Below are 25504 nucleotides of genomic sequence, written 5' to 3'. Positions count from 1 at the left end.
GTCTTGATTCTTTCAGTGTGAATGTCCAATTTTCAGTCATGAAAATACAGAAAAATCTTTAAATGAGAAGGTGTGTCCAAACTTTTGGTCTGTACTGTATATATATATCTATATATATAATTGTCTAAGGGGTACTTCCGTCTTTCTGTCCCAGAAATCCCATGTCACTGATTGGTCTTGGCAGCTGTTTGTCATGGCTGCCACGACCAATCAGTGATGGGCACAGTCCGATTAGTCCCTCCCCTGCAGTCAGTGCCCGGCGCCCACTCCAGAATCCTCTCCAGTCACTGCTCACACAGGGTTAATGGCAGCGGTAACGGGCTGCGGTGTAACGCACTCCGTTACCGCTGCTATTAACCCTGTGTGTCCCCAACTATTTACTCTTGATGCTGCCTATGCAGCATCAATAGTAAAAATATGTCATGTTAAAAATAATTTAAAAAAAAGCAAAAAACCTGCTATACTCACCATCCGCGGGACGCTCCGGTGACCGCTCCAAGCGGCAGGTTCCGGTGGCAAGGATTGTATGTGACAAGGACCTGCCATGACGTCATGGTCCTGTGCTCATACCAGCTCTGGGACCGGAAGCTGCCGCTTGCAATGGAGCGGTCACCGGAGCGTCCTGAGGAGCGGGAAAGGCGGCAGATAGCGTGTATAGCAGGACTTCAACGGGCCTTCGGAAGGTGAGTATATGTTTATTTTTTATTTTAACTGTCTATACTACGTGGCTCTGTGCTGTATACTCCGTCGATGTGCAATATACTACATGGCTGGGCAATATACTACGTGGCTGGGCAATATACTACGTGACTGGCAAATATACTACGTGCCTGTGCAATATACTACGTGGCTCTGTTCAGTATACTAAGTCACTGTGCAATATACTATGTGATTTGGCAATATACTACTTGGCTGGGCAATATACTACGTGACTGGGCAATATACTATGTGGCTGGCCAATATACTACGTGGCTGGGCTATATACTACATGACTGGGCAATATACGACGTGGCTGGGCAATATACTACGTGGACATGCATATTCTAGAATACCCGATGCGTTAGAATTGGGCCATCTAGTATATATATATACATCCAAAATTATAGAGTCTACATATTATTCATCTACAAAGCATTGTTATTATTTTCTATTTAAATATTCTGCCTAGTTTGTTACTTTAGGCGTGGTCTATCTTTGGGAACATACAGAATTTTTTTTTTACAGGTTATTTTGGCAATTGGGTTTTATTAAAAAAAATTGCACCATTTGCCTTTCACAGTCTTTTTGTTGCAAAGTCTGCTGATTGTTGTAGTGTGAGATAACTGAGAATCTATCAGTCATTCCACTATCACAGTCTGATGGGGGTTTCTAACTCCAACTCAAAGTTGAATATGCAGGAAAACAAAGTCTGTAAAAAAACAAATGGTGCAAATTTTTTAATGAAACTGAAGTGCTAAAATTATTTTAACCCCAAATACATGCCTTTAAGTAAAAATATTTTTCTTCCCAAAACTGAATAACTCCTTTAAATTAGATCTATGATATACAATTACCATTTGAACTCTGTGTAAACCCAGGCAATGGTGATGGGCTGTTCATCCCAGGAAGAAGAACTGGAGGAAGGCCAGGTAGCCCTTGGTAAGATGCTGTTAGATTGAGACCATGAAGAGAATTGTTCTCCATTATGCTTGATGGCTGAACCGATAAACCCAAAACATCCGAGGTCTTTTTTATACGATCCAGTTCTTGTTGTGCCATCAGTTGCCGCACAGTTGTAGGAGCCAAGTAATCCTTTTCACGGTCAAGCTGACTTCCTACAGTTTCCCTCACCTTGGTAATGTGTTGCTTTGAAAAAATATGATCTCGAATGGAAAGTCGTGCTGAATATTTCACTCCACAAAGAGAGCACTCTAATCTTGTTCCATCTGGCCCAGTTTGGTTAATCATGAATGGCTTTCCAATGTTTATTTTGAATTTCTTTTCTTTTGCCCGTGCATTTTGAAACCAAACTTGAACAACACGTTTGGGAAGACCAATCTCATTGCCCAACATTTCACATTCTTGCATTGTTGGAGTCCGATAATCACAAAAGCAAGCCTTAAGAAGCTTAAGTTGAACATTACTCATTTGAGTTCTAAATCTTTTATGGCATGGTCGATCACTATTTTTGGTTTTAAATGGATTGTTGCTACCAAACGAATTTGGCGAGCTGGGATCTGGATCTGCTATACTTGATGTTTCACTACGGTCAGCATTGTCCTCAAATTCATCAGTCATATATATGCTTTGGTCATGATCACTTTCTCTGTCCATATTATTATGTGATGTATTTGATAAAGAGAAGAAAAAACTCTCATCACAGCTGTCTGCAATGGAAGCAGTTCCTGTTTTTGGCAAACTGTCATATATGTGCATTTTTGGCTCTTTGGGAGTTTTTACATCTTTAGTACTACCAGTGGTGCTTTCCCCATCATTGTTTCCCTCATCTCCTGTTGTAGCATCACTAATGGCTGTGTTAATTGATGATGTTTCATCAAAGTCATTTTTGCTTTGATCAAACCTTTCTGTAGCTGTAGCATTTAAGTTTTCAATGTCCTCACTGCATTCTGCCCTAAAAGATGATGGGCTTAAAAGATTCTTTGGAGACGGCTCAGCATTTTTGCTAACGGGTGTAGAAACAGTAGAGGGTAAATCATTTTCACTTAGTTGTTCATTCTTTGGAAGTTGGGGGTAATCAAAAAACATATATTTGTTTGGGCTTTCACCAAAATCATCCATTGCATTAAGAGGACTTGGTGGCAAACTATAACCGGCTTGCTTTCCTTCATTCCAGTGCCGCGATCTTATATGACTTTCTAAGGCTGACTTTGCTTTAAATAGTGCACGGCAAAAAGGACATCTTTTATGGGACTGTGCAGGTCCTACAGCCCGAAATTGACCCTTTCTTTCTCTGGCTCTTGTGTTTTGAAACCAGACTTGCACCACTCTTTTTTTCAGGCCCACTTCTCTGGCAATATGATCAAGCATCTTTCTTGTTGGATTGGAATCTAGTAAATACTTCTCATATAGTATTTCTAATTGCTCAGGAGTAATTGTAGTTCTTAATCGCTTATCCCGATGTTGGTCCTCACCACTATTGCCTCCCTCCTTCTCACTGCAGTTATTATCATCTTTGTCATCTAGCTTTCTCTTCAAAGATGCAGAAATTGGTGTGGCTCCATGTGGTGCCCCAGGTTGCTGGGGCAAGTGTGGCATGGAACCGCCAAGTAATTGTCCCGCCATAAGAGGGTTGTTTGGGTCAAAAATCATGTATGGCATATCTATTGGCCTTTCTAAAAATTGTGAATGGAGAAACTGGTTTTGGGCAGCTAAAAAATGCATGTGTTGATGCTCTTGCCACAACTCTAGTGTTGGAAAAGCAACTGTGCACTGATCACATTGGTATTGTAGCAACTGAGGAGGTAGGCTGTTCTGCAGGGAAGTCAAAGATATGGGTAATGGACTAGATGGAACAGGAGTGGTTTGGGATGCTGATGAAGGTCTTGCAATTTGTTGTCTTTGTTGGGTAACAGTTACTGTAGATTGTGTATCAGATGATGTTGAAGCTGAATTAGACTGTATTAATTTAGAGGCTAATGAGCTAGCAATAGCATCAATTTGCTTTGGTTTCTCTGGCTGTACATCAGGTTTTGGTGAAGTTTTACCAAGCTCTGGTCTGGGTGATGGAACTAAGGGGGTGCTTGAGCCAGATCCAGAGCTTACTATGGTTACTGTTGTAGCTTTAGATGTTTCAGCCTGGCTAATAGTATAGTATGTCTTTGGCATTATTTGATCTGTAGCATCCAAAGAATCTTCATTTTGACTGTCATCAAGAATATCATCATCTTCATCCTTATAACAAAGTTTTTTCTGATGAGTAATCAAGTCAAATATTCTAGGGAACACAACATTACATTTCTTACATTGATACTGCATGTTACTAGTACGAATGTAACGCTCATTAGTCAGTTCTCTCTTTTCACTGTCTTTAGTTTCTGCTTGATTCTCATAAGTTTTTCTTGCCTTCTGACGCGCATTTTGGAACCAAACAACAATGACACGAGTGGCTAAATTGAGAACTGTAGAAAGTTGCTCAATCTCATCATCTTTTGGGTATGCATTAGTGTCAAAAAAGTCCTGTAAAACTCTAAGTTGATAGTCAGTAAACCTAGTCCTTGATGATCTTTTGCTAAAAGCTGAATCTGACCTGTGAATGTCTATGGATGGTAATTGTGGCTCAATTCTTATATCATCAAGAACTGTTATTGGGGGATTACTGAAATTGTATGGTGAATCTTTATTTCTTTGACGCTCCTTAAATAAAGTGTTACGAAACCAGTGTTTAATAACCTTCAATGAAAGCCCTGATTTCTCTGCCATCTCCTGTATCTGATCCTCATTTGGAGAATTGTTAATGTCAAAGTAGGCACGTAGTATTTTCAATTGGTCATCTGTAATTCTTGTACGTGGGCGTTTAAATTGGGAATGACGAAAGAAATTTGGATCTAAACCCAACTGTTGCTGACACATTTGTGTTAGATCTGCTGACAAAGCATCCATAGGTGAGAGTTGTAGTGCAAGTTGTGGTGGTAAAGCTGGATGCTGGACAGGTTGCATCATTATTGGAGGAAAGAGAGGAAGGTCTAAGGAGACTGGAAGTTGGACTTGAGGTGGAGCAGGAGGTGGTGGCGGAGGAGGTGGTGGTGGAGGAGGTGGTGGAGGAGGAGGTGTTGGAGGTGGAGCTTGCAATGGAGTTGGTGTTGAACTTGGAATTTTCACTGGTACTGTAGGAGTAAGAGCTGGTGGGGGTTGTGTAGGTGGTGCAGATGGAGGAGGAGGTGGTGGAGGTGGTGGGGGTGGGGGAGTTTCTGGAGAAGATGGTGCAATTGGATAAAGCTTATCATACGCTTCTCTGTATTGAAAGGCAAACTTTTCTAATTCCCCATATGGGAAAAACTGTCCATGAACATGTTCTTGGTGACTCTTTAGGATTAGAATATTTGAAAATAGCTTACTGCATTTTCCACACTCTAATTTCTCATGGTTTTCATTATCCCCCAGTTTATGTTTCTTCTGAACTTTCTGCCTATTTTCATTGTATTGAATTATCAGCTCAAATCCAAAATTTTCAAGTAGAGCTTTTGCTGCATTTCCCCTAGCACCAGAAGCTATACGTGGTGGTGGAATAGTAGAATCTGAAGGCTTCTGCTTCTTGCCATCTTTGTCTTTGGGAGTGTCATTATCATTTGTAACTTCTTGCTTTGGTTTCTCCTTTTTTTCAAGCATGTCTTCAGAATCCTTATAACATGATGTATCTTTTATTAATTGACTTTCAACACTTGCCACACTTTGTTCCTGTTTAAGTATCCTGCTGTGATGATGCTGTTTCTGCGATTGATGTTGTGACTGTATTTGATATTGTTGGGCTTGCTGTTGGGCTTGCTGCTGGAGAAGTTGTAGCTGAGTTTGCCCAACTTGATGTTGTGTTTGGATTTGCAGCTTTAAATCTTCAAGAAAGGACCCGGCCATGCCAGGCATCCCAAATGCAGCAGAGGCAGGTAGTCCCAAATCTGGATTTAGGCTAAATTCTGTGCCAGGTATGTAGAAAGGAAAAAGAAACTGAGGCTGTTGGAACTGAAGAAGAGCTTCTGGAGTCATGGGAAAGTGAGGAAGAAATGCAGGGTTTAAGAACTGGGGTTGAAAGAAAGCAGCTTGTTGTTGCAATTCGTGCTGCAATTGCATTTGAAGCTGTGCTGGTGACTGGGGTGGGTGATGTGGAGGTTGGGTAGAAATAACCTCAGGAGCTTGCTTTTTGTTTGTTTCTTTGGCATCTATGTGGGTTTCTTTGCTGTTAACAGCTGGCAAACTCATAGAATCTAGCATCCCTTGGTTTGGGCTGCTAACATTCCCTGGTATATTACTCCCACTGGTATTGTTACTATTGGGTTCTAGCTTAGCAGCCCTTGCCTTAGTTTGGTGAAGTACAGATCTCATATGGATTTCCAATGTAGAACTTTGGCTGTAGGCAACATTACAAATGCTGCACTTATATGGTTTATTGTCAGTGCTGCTGTTGGTCTCTTGAGGAACTGGACTTGATGCTTCTTGTAAAACTTTTTTCAGCTTATGCAAATGAGACACTGAATTATAATGAACCAAAAGAATGTTCTTTTGTGTGAAGGACTCTTTACATACTGTACACTTATATGGTCGTGATGGATCTAAAAATTTTTCCATTGTAAAATTTGGCCCTTTCCTAAAAGGCAAAGTCCGCTTTGGTTCAGAGCCCAAGTCATCTGGAATGGAGCTACTGTCACTCCCAACTGGGCTTGCTTTCCCCTCATGGTCCATATCATATTCCCGCTCATTTTCCTGCTCTAGGGAGTGTTCATCTAGGGCTATACTTTCATTCTCAGCCCAGAGCTCCCCATTTACAGGTAGGGTTGCACACAGCTGCTGAAGTTCAGTCTCGTTAAGCTCAGGGTGCCCCGTTTCCAAATGTTTTTTTAAAGCCAGGAATGTACGGAAACTGCGTTGGCAAAGACTGCACATGGTAGCAGCCCTAATAGCATGATACTGGGAATGTATCTGAAGCTTCTGCATAGTCTTAAAAGCCAAACTACAATGGGTACAACGATACTTATAAACATGTCGGTCAGAAACAGAGAGCTGCTGTCTTTTTTGCGGATCATTCAATTGTTCCGTTGGTGAGTCACATCGTTTTGTATCTTTGCTGATACTTTTGTTCCATTCTGTGGTATCTAGTGAATCTTTGGACAGATTTTGCTCCTCTGTTTTAATATCAATTCCAGCTTTTATATCATCTCCAGTTTGGATGTTCATTTCTTCAGTCGAACGGTCACCTATTTGAGGCAGACAAAAAATAAAAAAAGAATAAAATTAGCACTAATGTATTTGCTCTCACTTGTATGTGCTTAAAAGGTTTTTTTATGTTCCAGGATTTCTTTTTTGTGTGATCAGCAACTAAGAACAAGCATGTAATACAATAAAATTAAGAGGCAAAATCTGCTGTACAAGCTCTTATGAGCTATGTTGTGTTAACTATTAGAATAGGGAAAAATGATACCACCGTTATCGTTAGAAGATGTCTGGAGACCGATGGTCTGTAAGAATAATTCATCTTTCTGTTCTTCATAAAGTTTATAGCTGAAGAATTTAATAATTTTTCTTAGTTTAGTTTCTTCTTCCCCAAAATGCAAATATTTTCTGCTTCACTTTCATATTTTTTTAATGAAACCATAAACTATGACATTATGGAGCAAAACACAAAATACAGTATTTAAAGAGCTAATCCACCTAAATTTAGTGAATCTGAACCTATCGTTTCAAAACAGAAAGTCTGCTCTCAGAAGACATCAAAAATGAAGATGCACAGCACCCAGCAGACCATTTCTACCTCTTTGTTTTAACTAAAAGTGAAGGTCTCAGCACTTGAACCCCAACTGATCGAAATTTTTGACATGTCACTATGATATATGAAAAGTTCTTTTGTTGGATCGGATCCAGAAACACAGAATAAGCGTTTGGTCAGAGGCCAAATGATGATTTTTGACACTTTGATTTCCTGCCATAGTCTCACAACAAAGTTGAGCATGCATTTGTATTGAGGTTGTGTATCAAACTGTTTTACTAGCCGAATCACTGAATTACGGAAGTAGGGGAATGGTAAAATTGAACAAACATATATTAGAGTCCAGGAGTCCTGAAATCCCTTTAATGTTGTAAAGTGGAATGGTATGATAACTTTCATTTTTCTTTCATTGTACTACATACTAGTAACATGTAGTTTAGAAATGACAATTTCACTCACCTGTCAACTTTCCTGACAACTCAGGGGTGACAGATGGCACTCTCTCAGGTTCTGACTTCTCAGGTGCAGCTTGTGGCAACAGCATACTGTTTGGCATCATGACCTCTGGCACAGAAATCTGGAGAAACCAATAGACTCTAATAAGCAAAAAGCTACAATAGTAGAAATTATTCTAAACATTACAAATCATAGAATGCCTCATTTCTAATTAGGTAAGCATTGTCAATATGCTCATTCACTCGCACCCTAAAATTATGGATGAACATCAATGTCCCATAGGAAATATATTTTTTTTCAACCAAATAAGGCTTTGTTAACATGGTCGCTGCCCTCCATTCTGTCGCGGTCCCATTGTGTTTGGCTGCAAGAATATTGAAATCTGTAACATTATTCTTCCTGTCTAAGGTCACCAGAACCGCGAAAGATCCTACTGTATTATTAAGCCAATAAAATTGGTTTGAAAATGGAACGGTCGTAGCCACTCCGGTTGTTTTAAAAACAGCAGCCATGGCAGTAATAATAGCAATCATTCATAGAACATTAAAGTAAAATTTATATAAAAAGCCACTTACTGTCATGAGTAGTTTTTCCACACAGTCTGGAGACACACTGTGCAAATGCGTCAAATGCAACTGTAGATGCATTTTGTTGCTGAGAACATCTTGGCAAAGGGGACAGGATATTACGGGTTGGACCGAATGCTGGGAGAGGATGTGCATCTGGATACGATTCGGGTCCTTGCTGCTGTAGTTGCAGTAGGGACACTGATAGCACTAAAAAAAGGAAAAGAATAAATAAAATTGAACAAAATAGTTGAAAACAATGCTAATATAGCTAATCAAAATATTATTTTCGTCAAATCTTTACCTGTTCTTGACAAATGCTATTTTCATCTGCAGTTTTCGTCTTCTTATTTGTACCATCCTCTTCTTTACTTTGCGCAAGTTGCCGCTTTGCTGTTGTAAAATTCAAGACATGATCCTTGTCCGGAGTTTGAGTCCTGGAACCTAGACCAGTTTAGAAAACAGAAGAAATTAAATTATAAAATATAGTATTTCAGGGTTCTGTACATACAAAAAGATGCAAATGGATTTACAGTAGGTGTATAACAATATATAACTGAACTATGATACATATTGCAGAAAACAAGCTCAAATAAAAGTGACTAAATGAGTGACTGACCAGTACAGAGAGAGAGAGGATAAATGGTTAATGAGGGTATGACCTGCGCATATATGAGTGACAGACCAGTACAGAGACCCCAAGGGTTTACAGGGAACAATGGAAGGAGGTGGTAAGTGAGGGTAAAGGCTGCTCATAAATGAGTGACAGACCGGTACAGAGGGAGTGAGGATCCTGCCCACAAGGGCTTATATTGTGCAAGGGAAGGAGGCAGTAGGTGAAGGAAAAAGCTGCTTATGTAAAAGTAACAGACCAGTATAGAGGGAGACAGAAACCTGTCTACACGGGAAGGACGCGGTGGATGAGGGTAAAATCTGCTTCCGTATGAGTGGCAAATAGGTAGTGAGGAAGAGAGGATTCTTCCCAAGAGTGTTTACAGACCGGTACAAAGTGAGAGTATCCTGCTCAAAAAAGCTTAAAATGAACAAGGGTTGGGAAGCGGTAGGCGAGGGTAAAAGTGGGTGACACGTACGACACATGCTTATACTTACAAGGGAAGGAAGTGGTAGGTGAAGGTAAAAGCTGCTTATATTTAAGTGACAGGCTGGTACAGAAGGAGAGAGGATGCTGTCTGTGGGGGCTTATGTGCTACAAGAAAATGGGGAAGAAGGCAGTAGGTATGCGTAAAAGAATCTCATATGGCAGTTTGGTGGTGGCAGGGTTTTTAGAGTTTGCAGGCTTTTCTGAACTGATTTTCACTTTGCTTTTGAAGATTTCAAAGTTGGAGCAAAGTCTGCCCAGTTGGCGTAGCGACTTCCAGAATACAATGTAAGCATGAGAAAAATCTTGGAGATGTCTGTGTGATGAGCAAATGGACTAATGTGTCAATATGCACATTACTAAAGTGAAGGATTACTCTAGTTGTGAAGGCACGAATGTCATGAAAATGCAATCAATCAACCTTTTAGATGGTATTATAGGTCAATTTAGCTTATTGGATGCTGGAACACATTTGATTACCCCTATGAGACAGTAAAAACGTAACACTACAAGTTTCCGAAATATTACTATTTTTGTATGTGTGGCTATGTCATGAATTTCAGCCTGTTACCGGGAATATATTGGAAGTCACTTTTTATGTCTAGTAACCGTTAGTAGACTCAATAAACAAGTTTAAAAATGTACTCCTCTCCTTTGTTTGGATAACCCTAGGTTGCCTTGAAAGATTAATCAATAACAGCATTTCAGATGGAATTTCTAGATTCCCTCAAAAAAAAAAAAAAGAAAAAAAAAAGGCTTCTCCTCAGCATTTCCTCATCTGCTATTTTAATTCTTTTCCTGTCAAATGTTGCAAAACAATAAAGTTTTGTTGTTTTAGCAAAGCCCCACAAAGCCGTCCTGCAAACGGGGGAAATATCCTCTTAATAACGACGCACTTACCTATGTAGAGGAATAAAATTTTATCTCCATCTCTTTTCCCGTTGAATACTATCAGGCTGTGGGGCTGTAAACGCTTGCATTGTGATTATCTGATCTCTTAAGACTGCAAACATTTTATTGTGCCATTTTGCAGCCTGACTATGGTTAATTTCAATATTATCATCTGAACAGTGAGTTTAATGGGATCCTGGAGCCGGCAGTGTAATGTGGCTACAACTTACATACATCAAAGAGAAGGTCTCAATTCTAATTTTCCTGTCCATCAGAAAATTCTTTCCAGCGTCAATTTGCCAGATAATCTCTTCTGCTAGGCTGGATATTACAAGAGCATTGGATAGGCATGTCACATACATCTTACGACAAATACAGAACCTCATTTGCCAGCCATTCCAATCTCATCACAGAGCAGCATCATCTGACCTTTTTTTTTTCTTTCTGTTTATTTTGAGCATTTCTAATTTTAACTTTCAATTTTCACCATCTTCCACTCAATTTGCAACTAAATTATTTTCAGGATGAGGACACTATCACTGGACAACTGGGTGCAAATGCATCTTGAAATGTACTGTTTCTAAGCCGTTGATTGCCATCAGCCCCTACATAAATATATAGGCCATTGGTAATCTGATTGTGCATGAAGATACAACTTGATTTTCTTCTTTCCGTAGAAGAGGTAACTAAATGGACAAGATGCTCTTGATTGCACAATAACCTATTTTTAATTTATAAATGCGTTCGCAAAGGTTGAGGACAAATGCTTGTGCAGGTTTATTTCCAGGGAAAAAGACCGAAGAAAGTGATTTAGAGAAAGGGCGGACATTTATTTGTCACAATTCAACATGACTTTACTCTTTCATGCAAAAAGAAACAAATAGCCATATACTCAGTAGAAGAGAAGGGGGCAGCATAAGAGATCAAAATGAGCCCCCATTAGTGTTCTGTGATGTGCACTGCCCTCTTATGCCCTACACTAGGCATAACACCATATGTACAGACTGCAGTGATCCTTTAGCCTTTCATGACCCAGCCATTTTTCATTCTTTCCTCCCATTCTCTCAAGAGCCATGACTTTTTGTTTTATATATTTTTGCATCAACATAGCCACATAAGGTCTCATTTTTTGTTATCATGAGTTGTGGTTTTGAATGACACCATTCACTTTACCATACAATGTACTGAAAAACCAGAAAAAAAACCTTCGAAGTGGGTTGAAATGATGTAGGTCACAAAATACTGCCATTGTTTTTTTTTTTTTTTTTTTTTTTTGGGGGGGGGGGCGTTTTTCCAGTTTTCACTGCAGCAAAAATGACCCGACATCCTGATTCGTCAGTTCAGTATAATTGCGGGGATTCCAGATGTTGGTTTATGTTGTGATTTTCTCAGACCCGTAACATTTTTATTTATTTTTTGTCAATGGTCCTGTTTTCTTTGAGTGACTTTGCACTGGTTTCGATTGATACCATTGTGGGGTATATATGATATTTTGATTGCTTTTTATTATATTTATAAGGATGCTATAGCGCTTAAAAAAGTAACAATTCCAGCTTTAAATTTCATTTTTTATTACGTGGTTTTCATTTTATACTTTCATAGCTCAGACTGTTGTGGAAATGGTGACACCATATATGCCTTTTTATTGATTTATTTATTTGATTTCTTTGTTTTTGAATTGGAAACTCAAACCTGAAATCTTTGTATAAAATGTAATATATACTGTAATAGTAAAGTATTGCAATGTACAGGACTTTGTGGGTGTACAAAGATGGTGGTGACGAAAGCTTTCAGTAGGCCTCCGATTGGTATGACAACCCATCTGCGTCTTGTGATTGCATTGCTGGCATGGTAATAAAAGCCATTTAGGCCAGGTGTACACCACCATATATTTTCCATCCAAGTGCGATCCGGCACAACATCAGATCGTACTTGGACCAATGTTATTCTATGGGGTTGTGCACATGTCTGATTTTTTCCCAGAGCCAGGGAAAAAAATTGAAGCATGCCGGAGTTTGATCCGGTATTCAGATTGCACTCAACCATGAAATTCAATGAGTACATGGAAATCATTGACCTGCACTCGACTTCCGTGCATTGGCACAATGGAAAAGATGGGAGAAATTTTGTTCTCCATCTTCTCCTCACAGTCTGGTCCGATTCTCTCATCTGAGAAAATCAGATCACACTCTGCTCAAACTCTGATCTGAGTTTCATTAGCATAATCAGTGTGATTCTGCTTGATGAGAGAATCTATGGTCATGTGACCTTATCTGTCTATTAAAAAGCGCAGAGTCTAAATGATTAAACAGTAGTGATCAGAGCTAAGCTCAGGTAGCTGCTATTTAAGAGGTTGCTGTCTGAGTCTATCTGCATGGACGTCCACTGTAAAGGGATTAAAATGTAACTGCACTTTTAGAACATTTTCTATTGAAACAGTGGTGTCCGGTGCTGACACTCCTACCTACTGCTGATAAGTAAGAGCAGAAGTTTTCAATTGAGTGCTGATCTCCTCTGCGAATGAACTTGACTGTGAAAATATTCTTAAATGTGATATTTAGCCGTAACCTGATGTTTCTCGTTTACAGATTTGCATTTCATGTGAAATCTATTTTAGGAGTAACGTCTAGCAAGGCTAACATTTAATGATAAACATTGCTGACCTCCAGTTCAGCTGATAACACAGCCCTATCCTGCTGCTAATGCACAATTTCTGATGGACCAACCAGCTCCAAATAATCTTCCGCCAATGCCATTTTATCAACGTGTAATGAATTTTTTGCCTTTTTAATTTTTTTTTGGGGGGGAGGGGGCTTTTCTAAGCTTACCATTACGGTAATACTAGGAGTCTACCTTTTTACCTTTTCTATTGTGTTTCTGGACAGAATATTTTTGCCAGTGATTTTCACTAAAATGAATATTTTGCTGAACGCTTTTAATTAAAAATAAAAGCAGGGAATGTCGTCTACCATGAAAAATCCGAACAGCTCTGGAAGCAAACCGAATAATGCTATTTACAAGTACAAATGTTTAGCACTCATTACCGGACATTAAGTCCCTGACTTATTGAATGGGATCCAAATCCAAGTTGTGTTCTACATTATAATTATTGATATTCATTTCTAATTAGACCAAAATGGGAGAGTGATTTCCATTGCAATAACCGAGGTTAATTTTTTATCTTTTTCCCCTAATGTTTACAGTCTTATTAAAATATACTCCCCTCAGCAATAACAGGGAAGCTCGGTGTTTTCAATGCAAATATATTAATCTGGGTAAATTCCATATTAATTCTTTTCCTGCATAGAGATGTAATTTGGATTATAATTAATCGAAAGTGGCACTACATTTAAATGACAATATAAATGAGGCATTAGCGGGCTTTCTCTGCACGGAATGAGCCATCAACAAATAGGACTTGCACATACTGAAGTCTCATTTTGTGCAGTAAGATCCTGCTCATAATGTAAGCAACACAGCACAACAGCTTACATGGTGTTATAAACACACGGGTACTAATCATGTGCTAATCCCCGCTTGTCTAATAGATTGAAAACAAAATAGCCACACTGCTCTCTTGCCTGACATGTTGGTGCTGTGGTAATTGTGTCATATATTTTCTTGGCTGGATACAATGTAAACATAGAAGCTCTGGCAGATCCGAACCTAGTAGGGCAGTTTTGATTTATGAAACTAAGTATCTAAGCCAAAACTGGGATATTTGTGACTATCCAGCTGTTTCAGGACTACAACTTTCAGTGCGACCTGCCGCCTGGTTACGCCTACTGAGGAAATAGCTTAGTATTAGTCTTGAGTTTGCTATTGGCATCACTACAGTAGATATTGCATCCAGTCTTTGCAGGTTACGTATGTAGCTAAAGACCCGTCTCTTGCTTGTAAAAATCCCTGAGTTCCCCTGATTCTGCTGCTTTTTTCCATTTTGCTCTGCCTCACACCATTGCAGAGATATTCATATTTGTTGCTTTTGGAGCACAATATGTGAAATCTCTGTTTGTAGTGCACTTAGGAGTTTATTCAGCCTTCTCTGGAGACTTGCACTTACATCTCATCTTCCCAGGCCCTGCCAATCACAGCTTAGCAGCTGATATAGATATCTAACAATGTAAAATACTGCGCACACCCGCAGAATAAAACGCCTGAGGAAATGCCCAGTTGAACTACAAGCGCATTTTTCACATACTGTGCTCCAAAAGCAGTAAAATTGAACATCTCTGCAATGGAGTAACGCAACACAAAATGGAAAAAAGCAACAGAATCAGAGGGGCTCAGGTTTTTTTGTTTGTTTTTTTACAACGCTTGTAACTCAACTTTTTGAGCAACTAACAGGTCTTGTTTAGAGGATTTTTCTGGCTCTCTGAAAGAAAAGACCAGCAGCAAATGTTCTGAACTAAATTAACGTGACCCCCCACCCTAGCTCTTTAAAGTGCTTTTTTTTTTTTGCAAAGAAAGGCCACATTCACACGTTCAATATTTGTTCAGTAATTTACATCAGTATTTGTAAGCAAAAATCAGGAGTGGATGAAAAATGCAAAAGTGGTGCATGTGTCTGTACTATACTTTTCTACTAACTGTTCCACTATTGGTTTTGGCTTACAAATACTGATGTTAAATATTGAAAGTGTCCCAAAAGTTAGGTTTTAAAATTTCCTCATTGGTGCTGGAGCCCAGTCCTCATGGACTCTTCTTCGATTTCTGACCTTGATACCAGCCTGATGTGGTCCTACGTTCCCTGACCAAACAAGGTCTACCATGCTTCCTATGTGAATACAAGTGAATTTCATATTGAATTACTCTCCCTGGAAGGTGAGCTGATTACTTTTTTCCCATCCCTAAGAATGCTATATACTGCGCTGTGTGAGCCTCGAGATCTCACTATTGGATGCTTTTGGAGATTAGAAAAAGGTGTCATCTGGAGGCTGAGACCCCACATCTATGAGTCTGGCCATTTTTAGTCCGCACACATGGCACATTTTATGTGCATTCTAATTTTTTTAATAACGTATGTTTGCTAAATTTATTATTTTTATGTTTGCTATTGCCTTTTCAAGGAAAACCCATAAAAAAAACCCAGGTAATAGATTCTCTTTGCATTTGCTCTCTGGTCAGCACATTTAAAGTGCTGTTACATTATTAGTTCAGGCGTTGTGCGGCTTGATAAAAGAATATGACGAGCCACTGGTCTATGTATTGCTCGAGCTATGAAATAAATCTACTTTCTATCTAAATATCCATTTTTAACACAAGCACTTTTATATATGCTACTGTCATTGAGATACAAGACAAAGACAGATGACTACCTGCTTCTAATAGGCTTCAACCTTTCTCAGCACTTCTTCTGCTTGAATGAACCCAACTTAATGTAACTAGGTATAGCGTGCAGCAAAAATAGCCAATGTAATATTCATTGCGACCATAGATTTCCATCTCATACATACAAATCATGGGTGAAGTCAGATATTTGCCAAATCAAACACAGAAGAAAAAGCCTGGGTATCCAGGCCAGATGCAGGCCTTGGGTTTTTTTTGTGCATAAGTAAATGTCATGACATAGAGGTTTTGTTTTCAAAGACAGTAGCTTTCATTATGGGGCTTTGTCTATTCCCGGAGATCAAAATGACCCAAATCTAAATCCATTTTCAATGATATTTCCCTCTGCTTAGGCTGGATCATCTGCACATTCTTTTAGCTGGATTGTGTCTTGTGTTTTCCTAAGCAGCTGCCCCGTGTAAATTCTGCGGAGTTTGGCTGTATTACGGTGCTTAGTCTACTCCGAGCAGAATAAATATGCTCTATGTGATACAGGACAACTACTTGGGACATGAAAGTGGCAGAAGAATTAAATGTTTATTTAGAAATATTAAATTCCTAGTCCCCGAATGTGAGTAAAATGTTATCAGTTGTGTCCATCAAGATATGAAGGAGCAAACAGACTGAATCGACCAGATCAATGAAGTGAATTGATTTTAAATCTTTGCATGTGTAAAGGTACAAACATTCGTTTCAACTCATTCATCTAAAGAAAACGGGATTCAAATAATCTGCAGGATTTAATATACTGCATAAGGGATTATTGTGAGAATATGTATAAGCCATGGATGAAAACCACAGCATTGGAGTATTTTTCTACAGGTCGCATTTTAGCAGCGTAAAATACATAGCTGTAAAAACTGTTGTGGACCTTGTTGCAGAAATGATGCCGATTTGCACACAATTTAATCTTTGCCTTGAAAACAATTAGATCCACAGACAAAAGTGCCATGCAGATTTTTTAAGAAGTAATTGACATTTCGTGAAAGCTCATTCACAATAGTGTTCTTCTTATTATACATCTCGAAGGAAAATTTGCTGTGCATGCAACCTGTGGGGATGTACCCTTCAATTATCCTTCTATACAATTTTGGATAGGTCAGCGTTAAATTCAGCAAATATTCTGCAAAATTCTCCAAACTTGTATTTATCTATTGAAAGTTAGCTGATGCATGCGTTCCAGTGGAAACATACTTTAAAAGCCACAAGGGACTGAGCATCCCAGGTGACTAGTCGGAAAGATAGGTCCCCAGCATCTTCTCCCTGCCCACTGCTAATGACTGACAGGTCTATTCATTATACACCCTTGCAAGGAGAGACCTGTCACTCAAAGGGGGTGGGGGGTGAAGCCACCAGGGACCGGCCTTACCAATTAAGGTATCGTCACATTAAGCGACGCTGCAGCGATATAGACAACAATGCCGATCGCTGCAGCATCGCTGTGTGGTCGCTGGAGAGCTGTCACACAGACAGCTCTCCAGTGACCAACGATGCCGAAGTCCCCGGGTAACCAGGGTAAACATCGGGTTACTAAGCGCAGGGCCGCACTTAGTAACCCGATGTTTACCCTGGTTACCATTGTAAATGTAAAAAAAAAAACCACATACTCACATTCCGGTGCCTGTCACGTCCCCGGCGTCCGCTTCCCTGCACTCCTCCTGCATCCTGTGTAAGCGCCGGCCGTAAAGCAGAGCGGTGACGTCACCGCTGTGCTCTGCTTTACGGCCGGCCGGCGCTGACACAGGATGCAGGAGGAGTGCAGGGAAGCGGACGCCGGGGATGTGACAGACACCGGAATGTAAGTATGTAGTGTCTTTTTTTTTTTACATTTACAATGGTAACCAGGGTAAATATCGGGTTACTAAGCATGGCCCTGCGCTTAGTAACCCGATGTTTACCCTGGTTACCAGTGAAGACATCGCTGAATTAGTGTCACACACGCTGATCCAGCGATGTCAGCGGGTGATCCAGTGACGAAATAAAGTGCTGGCCTTCTAGCTCTGACCAGCGATCTCACAGCAGGATCCTGATCGCTGCTGCGTGTCAAACACAACGATATCACTATCCAGGACGCTGCAACGTCACGGATCGCTATCGTTATCGTTCTAAAGTCACTCAGTGTGAAGGTACCTTTAGTGCTACAGCATTTCAAAGTCAAACATACAAACAGATGCCTGATACATGCTGCCCATGGATCTGTCAGCATGTATCGGCTGTCAGGATCCCTTTAAAGGGTTGTTCACTACTTGGACAACTCCTTTGGAATCCGTATGTTTCCACCCTGTAAAATAATACTTATACTCACCTCCGGTGCTCTCCTAGGGATTGCATGACACTGTTATTATAACATTTAGGCTATGGTCAGTATTTGGTCAGTATTACACATCAGTATCTGTAAGCCAAAATGAGGAGTGGGTGAAAAATGCAGAAGTGGAGACGTGTTTCTATTATACATTTCCTCTGATTATTCCACTCCTGGTTTTGGCTTATAGATACTGGTGTAAAATACTGACCAAGCATGGTAACAATGTTTTTAAAAACAGAAGTGTTAAAAATTTATTTTTTATCGATTAACAAATGCAAAGTGATTTAACAAAAGGGAAATCAATATTTGGTGTGACCAAAATTTGCCTTCAAAACAGCATCAATTTTTCTAAGCACACTTACACAAAGTCAGGGATTTTGTAGGATTATAGTCATGTGTATGAGTAGACAATTATACCAGTCAGGTGATAATCATCATCTTTTTCATATGTAGGTTGAAACACAGTCATTAGCTGAAACAGAAACAGCTGTGTAGGAGGGTGAAAATTGGGTATGGAACAGCCAAACTCTACTCCATGGCAAGACTAAGCAGAGCAATAGGACAAAAGGTAGTTATACTGCATCAGCAAGGTTTCTCCCAAAGATTTCAAAGCAGACTGTGATGTTCAAGTTCTTTTGAAGATGCACCCAGAAATGTTCAATGTTGAGGACCATAGATGTTGTGTTTGGCCAAGAGAAAAGTGCAGAAATAAGACACATCATGCTTATTTCCCTTTTAAATCGGAAGATGTGCAGCAGAGTCTTCAGCTCAGAAGCTGCAGCAGGCATAGGACCCAGCTACACTCATTTAGTACTCGGATAGGTCTAATAAGAAGTTGTCTTCAGGGAATAATTGTGGCCGAACAGCCATGACTTTGACCTGGAAGCAAGGCCAAGTAACTCAACTGTGCACAAAAATGTAGAAACTGAAGAGGAAAAAACTATCAGCACGTGCTCTCGATTGAGGGGTCAAAACATGAAATATTTTACTACAACAAAAGGTAGCTTGTTCACCAAAGGCCTGGAGAGCGATACAATAATGAGTGTCTGCAGGCAAAAGTGAAGCATGGTATCCTGGCAGTTTTGGGCTGCTTTTCAGCAATGGAGCCCCAAATACAGGCAGATACTGAGAAATACAGGCAGATTATTGTCCATCAAGTAATAACGTCAGTGAGGCGCCTGATTAGTTCCAAATTTTTTCTGCAGCAGAAAAACAACATTCAAACATACAAGCAATGTCATTTTGAAGTATCTTTAGTGTATAGAAAGATGCAAGAGTCCTGGAAGAGATAATGGTGCTCTCACAGAGCCCTGATCTCAACATGATCGAGTCTGTTTGGGATCACATGAAGAGACAAAGGGATTTACACAAGCGACATCCACAGAAGATCTGTGGTTGGTTCTGAAAGGTGTTTTTTAACAATCTTCCTGCAAAGTTTCTTCAAATATTGTGTGCAAGTGTACCTAGAAGAATTGAGGTGGTTTTAGTGACAAAAGAGTGGTCACCGCAAATGTTGATTTGTCTTAGATTTCTCTTTCGTTCATTCATTTGGAATTTTGTTAACAAATAAGGTATTAACACTTATATTTTTGAAAGCATCCTTACATTGCTGATTTTTTTTCCATTCCAGCTTAAACCTTTTGTACAGTACTCTACTTTATTTAGCATAAACATTAAACACTAATGTAAGTCACCAAGTCATTTACTAGGTTATTTTTTCTCCCATTTGAAAAACAGAATGTTTTAAATTTTTTGTACTGTATCCATTTTTGATCCGTGACATCTGCCTTCTATCCTTTTTTTTCACAGTACCATTGACTTACTTTGGTGAATTTGATCAGCAAAACGGATCAAATAAGATGACTCTATTCTTTTGGTTTTTTTTGCAGACCATAAGTCCACAAAACAATATACATAAAAGCATGTTGGTTGTAATGGGTCTGCGGTCTATTAGTATAACACTGGTCTACAAAAAAAAATAAAAATTTCTGGCATGGACTTTAAGAACAGTTTTAGACTAATTCGAGGGTGCTGAATTCAAATCTGATCTTATAATTTCTCTATCACATCATGTTTTTGCGCTATAGGTATATAACCCATTTTCATGAATTCCATGCTAAATATAAGTAGTGTATGAAAGTGCCGGTTTATACAGTTCACTAAGGTAAATTTAGTTTTCATTTAGTCTCTCAATAAATGTGAGAATATCTTTGTCTTCTTTGAACATACATAATTCCCATTTGTTATGATAACACCCTTGTTTTCTGTGCTACTGGGACAGTAGAGCTACAGCAGAGCATTGGGTGAAAACTGAATGGCCTCAGCGACAGAGTTTGGCATCTGGCGATAAGAATGTCATCCATGATCCTCTAGTGGATAGGAAGGGCATTATGTTTCCTCCCTTACACATAAAACTTGGATTGATGAAGCAGTTCGTCAAAGCGCTCAATCACAGTGGAGAATGCTTTAACTATATATGTTCAACTTTTCCTGGTCTTAGTGAAGAGAAGAAAAAGGCTGGAATATTTGATGGACCTCAAATAAGAACACTTATGAGAGACCCAAATTTTTTCACATCAATGAATGAGACAGAAGAAAGAGCTTGGAATGCATTTTGTAATCTGGTGCAGAATTTTCTAGGGAATAAGAAAGCAGACAACTATGAAGAGATTGTGGAAGAGCTACTAATGAGTCTGCGAAATCTTGGATGTAAAATGAGTATCAAGATTCACTATTTACACAGCCATTTGGACTTTTTTCCAGAGAACCTTGGGGATGTGAGCGAGGAACAAGGGGAGCGTTTTCATCAGGACATTAAAACAATGGAAGAACAGTGTCAAGGCCGGTGGGACTCACATATGATGGTTGACTATTGCTGGAGCTTGATGAGAGACAACCCAGAAGCTGTACATCTCAGATCAGCCAAGAAAAGAAAGTTCAATAACTGCCATTTGTCATTCATCTGTGTGCCATATATATGTGTTTTTATATTTTGTAGTTTAATTCTGTAAGTATATTTGATTTGCTGTACATAGATTTTGTAATCTTTGTTATTCCTTGATTAAATAAATATACAAACTGTAGTATCGAAAATCATGTGTTTTTTTATCATAAAACATTAGGAGTAATTTTCATCAAAAATTGAAAATATCTCGAAATCCTGATGTGATAACCAAAATTGGAATTCATATTCGTAATCAGCAGCCAAAATTGACTTAAAATATGTTTTAAAACCTTTTGCCAGAAAAATTGCATTGACCAGTGTAATGAATAGCACTTTTAGGCCACGCTCCCAAATTCAGTATTTGGTCAGCATTTTACATCAGTATTTGTAAGCCAAAACCAGGAGCAGAACAATCGGAGGAAAAGTTCCATATTTTTCGGAGTCTAAGACGCATTTTTCCCCAAAATTTTTTAAGGAAAATGGAGGTGCGTCTTATAATGCAGATATACCTTACCGGCTGCGTTGGAGTAGGGTCCCAGGGTCGCTGCTGGAGGAGACAAGAGTGGAGCGTTGCTGTAGGCCGCAGACTGGGATGAGGGGGTGTTCGGATGTGTGGCATGCCACTGCAGGTGTTCGGTGCTGCAGGGGCTCTGCTGACATTTTGTGAAAGCACAGCTCAGTGCTGAGATCTCATCTCAGTCATAGTTATTAAGGTTGAAGGAAGACTATAAGTCCATCTAGTTCAACCCATAGCCTAACCTAACATGCTCTAACATGTTGATCCATAGGAAGGCAAAAAAAACCATGTGGCAAAGAGTAAGCTCCACATTGGGGAAAAAAATTATTTCCCGACTCCACATACGGCAATCAGACTAGTTCCCTGGATCAACACCCTATCAAGGAATCTAGTATACAGTTAGGGCCAGAAATATTTGGACAGTGACACAATTTTCGCGAGTTGGGCTCTGCATGCCACCACATTGGATTTGAAATGAAACCTCTACAACAGAATTGAAGTGCAGATTGTAACGTTTAATTTGAAGGGTTGAACAAAAATATCTGATAGAAAATGTAGGAATTGTACACATTTCTTTACAAACACTCCACATTTTAGGAGGTCAAAAGTAATTGGACAAATAAACATAACCCAAACAAAATATTTTTATTTTCAATATTTTGTTGCAAATCCTTTGGAGGCAATCACTGCCTTAAGTCTGGAACCCATGGACATCACCAAACGCTGGGTTTCCTCCTTCTTAATGCTTTGCCAGGCCTTTACAGCCGCAGCCTTCAGGTCTTGCTTGTTTGTGGGTCTTTCCGTCTTAAGTCTGGATTTGAGCAAGTGAAATGCATGCTCAATTGGGTTTAGATCTGGAGATTGACTTGGCCATTGCAGAATGTTCCACTTTTTGGCACTCATGAACTCCTGGGTAGCTTTGGCTGTATGCTTGGGGTCATTGTCCATCTGTACTATGAAGCGCCGTCCAATCAACTTTGCAGCATTTGGCTGAATCTGGGCTGAAAGTATATCCCGGTACACTTCAGAATTCATCTGGCTACTCTTGTCTGCTCTTATGTCATCAATAAACACAAGTGACCCAGTGCCATTGAAAGCCATGCATGCCCATGCCATCACGTTGCCTCCACCATGTTTTACAGAGGATGTGGTGTGCCTTGGATCATGTGCCGTTCCATTTCTTCTCCAAACTTTTTTCTTCCCATCATTCTGGTACAGGTTGATCTTTGTCTCATCTGTCCATAGAATACTTTTCCAGAACTGAGCTGGCTTCTTGAGGTGTTTTTCTGCAAATTTAACTCTGGCCTGTCTATTTTTGGTATTGATGAATGGTTTGCATCTAGATGTGAACCCTTTGTATTTACTGTCATGGAGTCTTCTCTTTACTGTTGACTTAGAGACAGATACACCTACTTCACTGAGAGTGTTCTGGACTTCAGTTGATGTTGTGAACGGGTTCTTCTTCACCAAATTAAGTATGCGGCGATCATCCACCACTGTTGTCATCCGTGGACGCCCAGGCCTTTTTGAGTTCCCAGCTCACCAGTCAATTCCTTTTTTCTCAGAATGTACCCAACTGTTGATTTTGCTACTCCAAGCATGTCTGCTATCTCTCTGATGGATTTTTTTCTTTTTTTTCAGCCTCAGGATGTTCTGCTTCACCTCAATTGAGAGTTCCTTTGACCGCATGTTGTCTGCTCACAGCAACAGCTTCCAAATGCAAAACCACACACCTGGAATCCACCCCTGACCTTTTAACTACTTCATTGATTACAGGTTAATGAGGGAGACGCCTTCAGAGTTAATTGCAGCCCTTAGAGTCCATTGTCCAATTACTTTTGGTCCCTTGAAAAAGAGGACGCTATGTATTACAGAGCTATGATTCCTAAACCCTTTCTCCGATTTGGATGTGGAAACTATCATATTGCAGCTGGGAGTGTGCACTTTCAGCCCATATTATATATATAATTGTATTTCTGAACATGTTTTTGTAAACAGCTAAAATAACAAAACTTGTGTCACTGTCCAAATATTTCTGGCCCTAACTGTATATAACCTGTAACATTATACTTTTCCAGAAAGGCATCCAGTCCCCTCTTAAATTTAAGTAATGAATCACTCATTACAACATCATACGGCAGAGAGTTCCATAGTTTCACTGTTCTTACAGTAAAGAACCCGCGTCTGTTATTATGCCTAAACCTTCTTTCCTCCAGACGTAGAGGATGCCCCCTTGTCCCTGTCTTGGGTCTATGATTAAAAAGATCATCAGAAAGGTCTTTGTACTGTCCCCTCATATGTTTATACATTAAAATAAGATCACCCCTTAGTCTTCGTTTTTCCAAACTAAATAACCCCAAGTGTAATAACCTATCTTGGTATTGCAGACCCCCCAGTCCTCTAATAACCTTGGTCGCTCTTCTCTGCACCCGCTCCAGTTCAGCTATGTCTTTCTTATACACCGGAGACCAGAACTGTGCACAGTATTCTAAGTGTGGTCGAACTAGTGACTTGTATAGAGGTAAAATTATGTTCTCCTCATGAGCATCTATGCCTCTTTTAATGCATCCCATTATTTTATTTGCCTTTGTAGCAGCTGACTGACACTGGCCACTGAACATGAGTTTGTCATCCACCCATACACCCAGGTCTTTTTCATTGACGGTTTTGCCCAGAGATTTAGAATTAAGCACATAGTTATACATCTTATTACTTCTACCCAAGTGCATGACCTTACATTTATCCCCATTAAAGCTCATCTGAGATCTTTGTGCCAAGATCAAAATCTGCGCATACGCCACCCCCGGCAACCATTTTCCTGGAGTCCACCGCATAGGAAACCATGTAAGTGTGGGGGCTTTGTTCTTTCACAAAATGTCAGCAGAGCCCTCACACCACCCAACACCCGCAGCGGCGCTCATCCGAACGCCCCCTCATCCTAGCCTGCGGTCTGCACCAACGCTCCACTCTTGCCTCCTTCAGCAGTGACCCTGCGACCCTGCTCCACCGCAGCCACCACCCTTGGTAAGCAATAAGATACATGGATTATTAGAAGCACCACCATTTTATTAAAAAAAAGTTTTTTTTCCTATTTGTCTCCTAAAAATTTGTGGTGCGTTTTATAATCTGGTGCGTTTTATAATCCGCAAAATACGGTATAATAGAAACACATGACCGCTTCTGTATTTCTCACCCACTCCTGGTTGTGGCTTACAAATACTGATGTAAAATACTGACTGAATATGTGAACATGAGCTTACCAAAAAATACTGGCGTGAAAGAGCCCTAAATTCAATACACTTGAAATACAGCACATAAATTATGCAAATTGCCTCTTCTGAGAAAAAGAGAACTTAAACTCCATAGTGCCACCTGTTGGAAGTATCGATCCTACAAGTCACAATCAACCCTTTAACGAGTCGTGCAATATGACTTAGGATAAAAGCCAAATCAGTATCTCAATTCGCAGACACGGTGTTTCGGGCTGTTGGCTCTCGTCAGTGCGAAGCATGAGAACGGATTTGGCTAGATGAGAGGCTCGGGACTGGGGTTTAAGGGTATCGTGCTTCGCACTGACGAGGGCCAGCAGCCCGAAACACCGTGTCTGTGAATTGAGATACTGATTTGGCTTTTATCCCAAGTCATATTTCACGACTCGTTAAAGGGTTGATTGTGACTTGGAGGATCGCTACTTCCAACAGGTGGCGCTATAGAGTTCAAGTCCTCTTCTTCTCTGAAGAGGAAATTTGCATACAACATTTCCCAGAGGAGCATTGCACAGCGAATAAGCCTCCTTACCTTGACAAGCCAGAGATGGTATGTCACTCTCCATGAGGAGAAACGATACCCCTTTGATCCCAGCACATAAATTAAACACTTTTGTAAAACATCTCAACAAAATAAAATAGTCCGGCCAAACCCATCTGTGTGATTCCTTATTGTGCTCACATAAATATAGATGAAATAAAAAGATAACGAAAAGATAGA

At 39.8% G+C, this 25504-nt stretch overlaps 1 protein-coding gene across 1 annotated transcript in view; it reads right to left on the bottom strand.

Annotated features, from left to right (window-relative positions):
* ZFHX4 (zinc finger homeobox 4) overlaps positions 1 to 25504 on the bottom strand; it is a 184464-nt gene that overhangs the window by 5340 nt on the left and 153620 nt on the right. Inside the window, exons 5-8 of the mRNA XM_069731505.1 lie at positions 8738 to 8877; positions 8443 to 8643; positions 7871 to 7988; positions 1554 to 6902 (exon numbers count right to left, since the gene is read on the bottom strand). Coding sequence (XP_069587606.1) covers positions 1554 to 6902; positions 7871 to 7988; positions 8443 to 8643; positions 8738 to 8877 — 5808 coding nt within the window. The remainder of the gene's footprint in view (positions 1 to 1553; positions 6903 to 7870; positions 7989 to 8442; positions 8644 to 8737; positions 8878 to 25504) is intronic.

This window comes from Ranitomeya imitator, chromosome 6 (assembly GCF_032444005.1).
Source record: "Ranitomeya imitator isolate aRanImi1 chromosome 6, aRanImi1.pri, whole genome shotgun sequence".
In the NCBI taxonomy this organism is placed as follows: domain Eukaryota; kingdom Metazoa; phylum Chordata; class Amphibia; order Anura; family Dendrobatidae; genus Ranitomeya; species Ranitomeya imitator.
The sequence above is the reverse complement of the archived record's forward strand: the minus strand, read 5'-3'. Positions and strand labels throughout refer to the sequence as shown.